Source organism: Theropithecus gelada, chromosome 3 (assembly GCF_003255815.1).
Source record: "Theropithecus gelada isolate Dixy chromosome 3, Tgel_1.0, whole genome shotgun sequence".
Classification (NCBI taxonomy): Eukaryota; Metazoa; Chordata; class Mammalia; order Primates; family Cercopithecidae; genus Theropithecus; species Theropithecus gelada.
In genome coordinates, this window is record NC_037670.1 from 10,649,481 (window position 1) to 10,659,255 (window position 9,775).

General features: G+C 58.8%; 1 protein-coding gene across 5 annotated transcripts in view; it reads left to right on the plus strand.

Annotated features, from left to right (window-relative positions):
• The window catches only part of DTX2 (deltex E3 ubiquitin ligase 2), a 45,089-nt gene extending 37,833 nt beyond the window's left edge, over positions 1-7,256 (plus strand). For all 5 annotated transcript variants that reach the window (XM_025378875.1, XM_025378872.1, XM_025378873.1 and 2 more), the window contains 5 exons: positions 1,668-1,747; positions 3,579-3,737; positions 4,692-4,853; positions 5,607-5,696; positions 6,641-7,256. In XM_025378875.1, the coding sequence (XP_025234660.1) occupies positions 1,668-1,747; positions 3,579-3,737; positions 4,692-4,853; positions 5,607-5,696; positions 6,641-6,868 (719 nt within the window). In that variant the 3' untranslated portion in view covers positions 6,869-7,256. The remainder of the gene's footprint in view (positions 1-1,667; positions 1,748-3,578; positions 3,738-4,691; positions 4,854-5,606; positions 5,697-6,640) is intronic.
• Positions 7,257-9,775: the final 2,519 nt, after the last annotated feature.

Genomic DNA, 9,775 nt, shown 5'->3' on the forward strand with positions numbered 1-9,775 from the left:
TGGGGTCTGTAGGAGTAGGGGGTGTGAGTGGAGGTGTGGGGCGTGTGGATGGGGGTTGGGGGTGTGGGTGAAGTTGGGTGTATGGGTGTGGATTGGGGTGTGTGGGTGTGTGTAGGTGTGGGGTCTGTAGGAGTGGGGGGTGTGAGTGGAGGTGTGGGGTGTATGGATGGGGGTTAGGGGGTGTGGGTGAAGTTGTGGGGTGTATGGGTGTGGATTGGGGTGTGTGGGTGTGTGTAGGTGTGGAGTCTGTAGGAGTGGGGGGTGTGAGTGGAGGTGGGTGTATGGACGGGGGTTGGGGGGTATGTGTGTGGGGAGTGTGGGTGTGGATTGGGGTGTGGGTGTGTGTGTAGGTGTGGGGTCTGTAGGAGTGGGGGGTGTGAGTGGAGGTGTGGGGCGTGTGGACGGGTGTTGGTGGGTATGGTCTTGCCAGCAGCTTCCCTCCAGGGCACAGCAGCGAATGCCATCACAGCAATTCCAGCTTGGTTACATATTCGTCTTTCCCGTTTGAGATCAGGGAACCGAGGCTCAGAGGTGACATGATTCGGTCACAGCAAGAGAACCAGAATCAAACCGTGCTGACTCCAGCCTCCACCCCACCAGGGCACCTCCCTGCCAAACTGTCCCCTCCCTGGCCCTTTTTGGTGTAGGGGGAGTTCGGCAGGTGCAGCTGTGAGCCCTCAGGCTTAGAATTCTCTGCAGCCCCTGATGATGGCCATGAGCTCGGGTTCAAACCAGAGCCCCTCTGGTCCTGGAGTCTGGAGCCACCAGCAGCCCCACCATGACCTTGGGGTGGAGCCCCTCACAGGAGCGCCTCCACGGGCGGCACTGGGCTCCCCGTTCCTCTTTCACCCCCGCACGGGCTTGGCTGCTGGCCTCTGTGGTTCTGCTACCCCCGCTACCTAGAGAACACCCCGGGCCGAGCCGATCCTCACCAGCTGAGGGGAGCTTCCTGTCTGTAGGAGGGACTTTACTGGATGTGGGGTTTGGTGTTTATGGAGATGCAGCCCTTCTCCCTCCTGCTTCGTGCACGTGTGCACAGACGGGAGTGAGGCCGTCAGGGTGGGCTCCTGCCACGACTCGGCCCCTCCCCAGAGTGGCTGGACTTAGGAGCTAATCGGCACGTGACAGACCCTCCCAGTCAGTGGCAGGCGTTTCCCGGAACAGTATCGGTGCAGCAGTCGGCGTGTGTGCAGCTGCCCGTACGTGCTGGGCCCCAGACTCCCTTCTCCCCGCGATATTCATGCCAGGGTAATGCGAGTTGAATCAAATCGTGCTGCCGCAACGCCCCCTGGAGTAGTTTGTGCCGAAGCGGCGGTCTGACTCTTCCGCGCAGCCTCAGTAGCGCCTGTGTCGATTTCCTCACTGAATGTGCGTGGGGTTGCGGCTCCCAGGAGACTGTGCTGCTGTTTCTGCTCTTCTGCATCCTCTAGGGCTCCTGCGGCTGAGCCAGGTCCCTGGACGGTGGGACTGGGTAAGGCTTTGCCCGGCGGAGCTCGGGGCTCTGTACCTGGCGCTGAGCTCTCCCGTCCTGCACACTGGCCTCCCTGTCTGGGACCCTCTGGCATTTCCTCCTGGCAGCTTGGACCTTTCCTTTGCCTTCGTCGCCCTCTGGCCTCCTCTCCAGCCTGTGTTCCTCAGGATGCTGCTTATGCACTTCTCTCTTCTAGGAGGGACCCCGAAGCCAGAGCCACAGCCAGAGCAGGTCATAAAAAACTACACGGAAGAGCTGCAAGTGCCCCCAGATGAGGTTTGTGTCTTGGGAGCTGGGCTGCCTTTGTTTCTGTTTGCAGACAACTCCAGATAGAAAGGACATCTGCCCCTTCTCGCTTGAAGGGTGCTTCCCAGGTGCCTCTGAGTGCCAGGACCTTGCTCCAGCCCCTTTGGTTTCATCTCCCAGCCTCCTGAGACCCATATCGTTATGATCTGAGCTTTGCGCTTAAGGAGCTGTGGTCCTGAGCAAAGTCCCTCCTCTCCCGGCCCTGGCCTCTCTGTAGCCTGATGGCCGTCCTGGGAGCAGGAATCCCGGAGACAAGGGATGGGCCAGCCTGCCCCACTCTCCACCGTGCGGATGCTGGTGTAGAAGTGAGGTGGCCTCGTCCAGGTGGCTGCCCTGCCCCTCCAGCTGTTGGGAGAGCTGGTTAAGGTTCCTATAATTTTTTTATTCTTAAAGACAGGGGCACGCACTGTCGCCCAGGCTCAGTGCAGTGGTGTGATCACAGCTCACTGCAGCCCTGTCCTCCTGGCTTCCTGTAATGAATGGGACCAGTCAGACTCCTGTTGCTCTTCCATAGAACCTGAACCTCTGCTGAGCCATGTTTTGGGGGCTGCGGCACCCCTTTCCCCCGATTTTAGTGGGGAACCCTGGAGATACTGTTGGGGGGGGTAGGGTGAATGGCTAGGAGTACCAGTACCCAGGCACTCTTCAGATACTGGGGGGCGGGTGAATGGCCAGGAGTACCAGTACCCAGAGACCTTCAGATACTGGGGAACGGGTGAAAGGCCAGGAGCCCCAGTACCCAGGGACTCTTCACTTATGTCTCTCTCCAGTCAGTTGAGTCCACGAAAAAAATCTGGTAAGTAAAGCTTTGGACAGGAGCCTCAAAGTCCTCCTCATGCGTCCCACCCCTTCAACAAGCCCTTGCCGCATTCCCTCCTGCCCAGTGCTTAGCTCTGTCTCCGCTCTGGTGCCCATCTGGTATGACTGGGCCGTTTCACCCCAGGCTCCTCCTCTCCAAGCTGCCGTCTGCACAGCCAGCATGTAGCTCAGATCATGGGAGCACTCCCTGCCTGGAACCCCCAGCAGGATCCCCAACTCGCACACAGCCCCAGCCCCTGAGTGTGGCAGCCAGAACCCCGAGGGCCCGCCTCTCCCTGATCCTGTCTCATCTCCTGCTCCCCGCTCCCCCCCTGCCAGCTTTAGTGCCCATGTGCTGGCTCCTCGTTCAAAACATCCTCCTCCCTCTTCCCAGGTGCCTGCTCCGTGCTTGTCCATCTGGCAATTCCTGTCTCCCTTGTACGACCCCACTCCAAGGGCCTCCCCCAGGATCCTGCCCTGTCCATCCTCCCCATTTGGTGGCTCCTGCTGTCATGTCAGGCCTGTGCTGCTGTTAAGCTCTTTAAGGGCACAGGTCCCGGTGACTCACCTGTGTTTCCAGCCTGTGGAATGAACGATTTTTTTTTTTTTCCTGAGATGGAGTCTCACTCTGTCGCCCAGGCTGGAGTGCAGTGGCACAGTCTCAGCTCTGCAACCTCTGCCTCCTGAGTTCAAGCAATTGTCTTGCCTCAGCCTCCCGAGTAGCTGGGATTATAGGCGCCCACCAACACGCCTGGCTAATTTTTGTATTCTTAGTAGACATGGAGTTTTCCCATGTTGGCCAGGCTGGCCTCACGTTCCTGACCTCAGGTGATCGGCCTCCCAGAGTGCTGGAATTACAGGGCTGAGCCACTGAGCCTGGTCTTGGAATTGACTTTGACCACACTTCCAGCATTTCAGCACATGAAAGCCTCTTTTTCCAAGACTGGCCCTCGTCAGCCCAGCCCACTGTTGGCGAGCATGACCTGTGTTTGATCTCCTCCAGGACTGCATCATCTGCATGGAGAAGCTGTCCGCAGCATCTGGGTACAGCGACGTGACTGACAGCAAGGCCATCGGGCCCCTGGCTGTGGGCCGCCTCACCAAGTGCAGTCACGCCTTCCACCTGCTGTGCCTGCTGGCCATGTACTGCAATGGCAACAAGGTGCCCCCACTGGCCCGGGGTGGAGGCGGGTGGCCTGCCCCCACAGTCCTGAGCTGTCCACACCTGCAGAGGTGGGAGGGTTCTGGGGGTGGCTGCGGGGACGGGCCTCTGCAAAAGATGGTGCCGGGCATGGGGCCAGCTTGAAGACCTTTCTAAAGGCCTGGCCGGCTCTCCCAGGCCTGCCCTACTCTCCTAGGCCTGCCCCACGCTTTAGAAAGGGAGACCAATGGGGCTGGTTCCCTCCACCCCTCCAACCAGGCCTGAGGAGATTGTGGGCTTCTCCAAGCCTCAGGGCACCGCCTCCCCCTCGGCCACTTGTCAGCGCTGCACACGCTGTCTCCCTTCTTCCTTACAGCGACCCTGTGCAGTCAGCACAGTGCCCATGAGGGAGAGGCGCAGAGCAGGGTCGCCCTACTGGGAGGTGGGAGCCAGGCCATGAGGCAGGGCTGACCCTGGGTCCCACGGCAGCCTACACATGAGCCACGCCCAAGCCGACCCCCGGCTGCTGTCCCTGCCTTCAGGCAGGATGGGCAGAGTTTGGAGGCTTAGAGAACCAAGTCATGTGGCACGTCAGAGCCTGGCTTGGCCTTCCCTAGAGTCTGCCGTCCTGGGCAGCCAGGGCCCAGCTCCGCAGATCAGGCGCTGCAGGGCTGTCTGTCAGACTTCAAACGCGCTTCACCCGTGGAGACTTCTGCCCAGGATCCGAGTTTTCCCGCTCACCGCCTGTCTCCTGACAGCATGCTCCTTTAACGAAAACGGCATCATGAGTTGCTGGTGCAAAACAAAGCTTTCCAGGGAAGCTGTGGGAAGCCAGTTTCCGGGCGGGAGGCTGCCAGCAACTCCCTGGGATGGCGGCCGGCCCGTTCCCGGGGCCCTTTACCATCTGATGGTGGAGGTGACGGTCTTGGGTGCTCTCAGACAGCCAGCTCAGTGGGTCGCGTCTGCCTCTCTCAGGATGGAAGTCTGCAGTGTCCCTCCTGCAAAACCATCTATGGAGAGAAGACGGGGACCCAGCCCCAGGGAAAGATGGAGGTATTACGGTTCCAGATGTCGCTCCCCGGCCACGAGGACTGCGGGACCATCCTCATAGTTTACAACATTCCCCATGGCATCCAGGTGAGGGGCCTTCCTGGAGTCCCCACTCCCGGCCAGTCCTCTTCCCCCCCCACCCACGTCCCAGCAGTCTGCCCCTGGATCAAGGCTGAGGATGCCCATGTGGCCAAGCTCAGGCCCCCAGGTCCCCTAAGGCCAGGGCCATGGAGGGCCAGGAATGGGGAGGCAGTGCCGGGACTTGGGGCAAGCTCTTAGGGCCGTGGCAGCAGAGAGCTGGCCCTCCACTCTTTCCCGAACCAGGGAAGCCTTCCTGGAGGAGGAGCCATCTTAGCTAGACTTGTTCTGGACAGAAGGTCAGGCAGTTCAGTGGGAGGAACCCTGCAGAGGGGCTGGAGAAGCAGGGCCACAGCAGGGTGTGCATCGAGGAACCTTGGGTTGGGAGTGGCGGGGCCAGGTGTGTGGGTGTCAGGAGCCCAGGCACAAGGCCCCAGAATCCCTGAGGAGAACCAGACGGGCCCTGGCCCTTTCAGTCTCCCGTCTTGGGCAGAGGGTGGATGGCAGGGTCTGGGGCAGGGTGGGAAGATAACGGGGCAGCGGGTACCAGTCAAGGTCCACCTGTGGTGGATGGAGTGGTCTTTTTGTCTTATTGAACCGTGAGCCTTTCCCTGGTTTCCCTCCACTTCTCCGCAGCTCACAGGGGAATTAGGAACATTCGGGGTTGGCATCTCGGAACCGGGGAGAGGCTGGAGCAGTGCAGGGGCCTGTCCCTGTGCAGGCTCTTGGAGCACCCTATCCTGGTGTGTGTTCCTCCTGCAGGGCCCTGAGCACCCCAATCCCGGAAAGCCGTTCACTGCCAGAGGGTTTCCCCGCCAGTGCTACCTTCCAGACAATGCCCAGGGCCGCAAGGTAAGTGCCACTACGCGCCCCGGGGGTGAACAGGGCCCTGACCACGCAGCGGGAGGCCAGACGCCACACTGGGCTCTACTACTGCAGTGGAGGACAGAGGCTAAGGCCGGGCTGGGTGTCTGCTGCTCTTTTCTGGGGACCTGCTGTAGGTACAGGGAGGGCAGCCTGGACCTCACCGAGCCTCGAGGGAGGAGGAGAGGCCATCGCCTTCCAGCACCCTGCTGGGTGGGGTCAGGAGCTCCTGAGAATCAGAGTGTGACAGGGAGGGACCGGGGGCTGTGTTAGACCAGGTGACCAAGGAAGGCTGGAGCAGTCGTGTCTGCCCTGAGACCTGAATAGGGACTTTGCAACTGCAGAGAAGGCTGGGGATGAGCCTTCCAGGCAGGCAGGACAGCTGGCAAGAGGGTGGGAGCCCGTGGTGAGGGTATGAAGGCAGGGCCACCCCCCAGGCCAGCCCCAGGGGTAGAGCTGGTTCTGAGCGCCCAGGGAAGCCACGGAGGTGGAGCTGCTGATGGAGCTTTGGAAAAGCTCCTCTGGCCGTGTGAGAATGGGCTCGAGGTGGCGGAGCTGGAGGTGAGGAGAGGGCAGGGAGAGGGCAGGGAGGCCTGGATTCCACCAGGGAGGGTGGATGGGCAGGCGCTCGTCCAGCACCGGCTCTGGAAGCAGGGAGGACTCGAGCATGGTGCCTGGGCATCAGGACCAAACGATGGCAGTGCCCGGCACCGAGGCAGGGTGGGCTGGAGCCCAGGCTTCTGTGGGATCCTAACGTACTGTCCAGTGGGCAGTTTTGGGGTCCCTGCAGATGGGGTGAGTGCCAGGGAGTGGATGAGGTCACCCGGGAGGGGCTGGGATGGGAAGAACATGGTGCCAGCCTGTGCCTGCTCACTGAGCCCCTCTCACTCTGCGTTCCCTCCTTCCTCTTCCCCCTCCTCCTCCCCGGGCAGGTCCTAGAGCTCCTGAAGGTGGCCTGGAAGAGGCGGCTCATCTTTACAGTGGGCACGTCCAGCACCACGGGTGAGACGGACACTGTGGTGTGGAACGAGATCCACCACAAGACAGAGATGGACCGCAACGTTACGGGCCATGGCTACCCCGACCCCAACTACCTGCAGAACGTGCTGGCTGAGCTGGCCGCCCAGGGGGTGACCGAGGACTGTCTGGAGCAGCAGTGACCTTGTGCCCTAGCACACCCGCCTCTGGTGGCCACCCCGCTGCCCCATGGCTGGCTGGGTGGCCAGGCAGGAAGTGCCCAGCCCGAGAGGCTGGGAGGTTTTTTGGGGGTGTGGGGTGTGCCCCACCTGAAGCCGGGGCTCCCCCTGCCTGCCTCTCCTTCCTCCCCTCCAGGAATTGGGCAGCCCTGGGCAGTTGTACTCATGGGGGCTTAAGATGCAGCTACCTCAGTGCGCAGGGCCCGTCTGTCCTCTGGGGGCTGCTTCGGGCCTGCGGTGCTCGGGGCCTGGCGTGGGGCAACTAGAGACTTCCCCAGCCTGGACGGGCGTGGGTTCTGGGTCAGCTTCTTTTACCTCAATTTTGTTTGCAATAAATGTTCTATAGCCAAAGTCAGCAGGTCCTGGGTGTGTCCATGAGTACGTGTGTGTGCACGTGTGTGTGTGTGCACGCGTGCCCCCCACTTCCTGCATCCCCACACTTCCTGCATCAGAGCAGGAGGAGATCCCATGGGCTCATCAGCTCCCATTTGATTACTGAAGAACAGGCCACAGCGAGGCGTGGAGAAGCCTATGGTACTGGACTATGCCGCCTCCACATGCCCCACACTGATCACCCTGCTGTGCCAGGGGCTGTCACCCCAGAGCACCAGCTGTCACCTTTGTGGCCCTGGGGTTGTGGTTCACAAAATGCCATTCACTTAGGATTGGAGCTGCTGTCTGTTTTACTGATGTGGACACAGGTTCAAAGGTGCAATGACTTGAACCAGAGATGGTGATGCATGCCTGTTATCCCAGCTGCTCAGGAGGTCAAGACAGGAGGCTCACTTTAGTCCAGAAGTTTGAGACCAGCCTGAGCAGAATTGCAAGACCTCATCTCTAAAAAAAAGTTAGGCTGGGTGCTGTGGGTCACGCTTCTAATCCTAGCAGTTTGGGAGGCCGAGACAGGTGGATCACCTGAGGTCAGGAATTTGAGACCAGCCTGGCCAACATGGCAAAACACCGTCTCTACTAAAAATACAAAAAGGCGTGGTGGCGTGCTCCTGTAATCCCAGCTACTCAGGAGGCTGAGGCAGGAGAATCGCTTGAACCCAGCAGGTGGAGGTTGCAGTGAGCCAAGATCATGCCACTGCACTCCAGCCTGAGCCACAGAGCGAGACTCTGTCTCACAAAAAAAAAAATAAGCCAGGCATGCTGGCACCTGCCTGTAGTCCCAGCTGTCGGAAGGCTGAGGTGGGAGGATGGCTTGAACCCAGGAGTTCAAGGCTGCAGTGAGCTCTGATTGCACCACTGCACTGCAGCCAGGGCAACAGAGCAAGATCCCGTCTGTAAAATAACAATAATAAAAAGACAGATTGAATGCTTGGCTAGGTAGGTGGAATCCAGGCCAGGGTTGATCTGACACCATTGTAAAAGTTCTAATTGTTGACCCTCTTGGAATTTGGATCAGATATCCCCAGTCAAGATCGTGCTGCCTGTCCGGGAGGAGGACTTTGGGCCTGGGACCAGAGAGGGACGGCAGGGCCACCTCGTTCCTGGCTGTGGGAAGCAGAGGCACTTTGGCCTTGGCGAGCCCCTTTCTCTGTTAAAAAATCTATTTTACAACATGTTGGTATAAAGATGAATATATTAATGTATACTAGAGGATTTTCTCTCACCTAAAGGTTCATTTTTCTCCCTTCTGATTTTAACAGAAATTAAAAATGTATGTGGGCTCGGCCGGGCGAGGTGGCTCACGCCTGTAATCCCAGCACTTTGGGAGGCTGAGGCGGGTGGATCACGAGGTCAGGAGATCGAGATCATCCTGGCTAACACGGTGAAACCCCATCTCTACTAAAAGATACAAAAAATTAGCCGGGCGTGGTGGCAGGCGCCTGTAGTCCCAGCTGCTCGGGAGGCTGAGGCAGGAGAATAGTGTGAACCCGGGAGGCGGAGCTTGCAGTGAGCTGAGATCCGACCACTGCATTCCAGCCTGGGTGACAGAGCGAGACTTTGTCTCAAAAAAAAAAAAATGTATGAGGGCTCTTATAAACAGTGTGGGCCCAGGGCACTATGCCTAATGGTAACATGGTCCAGGGAAAAAAGGGTACTGAGGCCTCCCTAGAAGACCCCAGCGTAGCTGGACCCCAAACTTGTTTGGTTCCACATTTGATTGGTTGGTTGTTCTTGAGACGGAACCTCGCTCTGTCGCTCAGGCTGGAGCGCAGTGGCGCGATCGCGGCTCATTGCAACCTCCACCTTCCGGGTTCAAGCGATTCTCCTGCCTCAGCCTCCTGAGTAGCTGAGACTACAGACACCCACCACCACGCCCAGCTAATTTTTGTATTTTTAGTAGAAACAGGGTTTCACCGTGTTGGCGAGGCTGGTCTTGAACTCCTAACCTCAGGTGATCCTCCCACCTTGGCCTACCAAAGTGCTGGGATTACAGGCGTGAACCACTGTGCCTGGCCTGGTTCCACATTTGAGACTCTGTACTCACACTGCCTGTGAGTGCAGGAGTTGGGGTGGGTGCCTGAGCCTTGGATGCTTCTCCTTGAAAGGATTCTGAGGATGAGGATGGGAGAAAATATTTTCAAATCGCATTCCTGATAAGGATCTAGTATCCAGAATATATAAAGAACCCTTAGAACTCAGCAATAGGTTGGGTGCAGTGGCCTATGCCTGTAGTCCCAGCACTTTGTAAGGCCAAGGTAGGCGGATCACCTGAGGTCAGGAGTTCGAGACCATCCTGGCCAACATGGTGAAACCCCGTCTCTACTAAAAATACAAAAATTAGCTGGGCGTGTTGGTGGGCACCTAATCTTCCAGCTGCTTGGAGGCTAAGGCAGGAGAATTGCTTGAACCCAGAAGGCAGAGGTTGCAGTGAGCCGAGATTATGCCTCTGCACTCCAGCCTGGACCCTGTCTCAAAAAC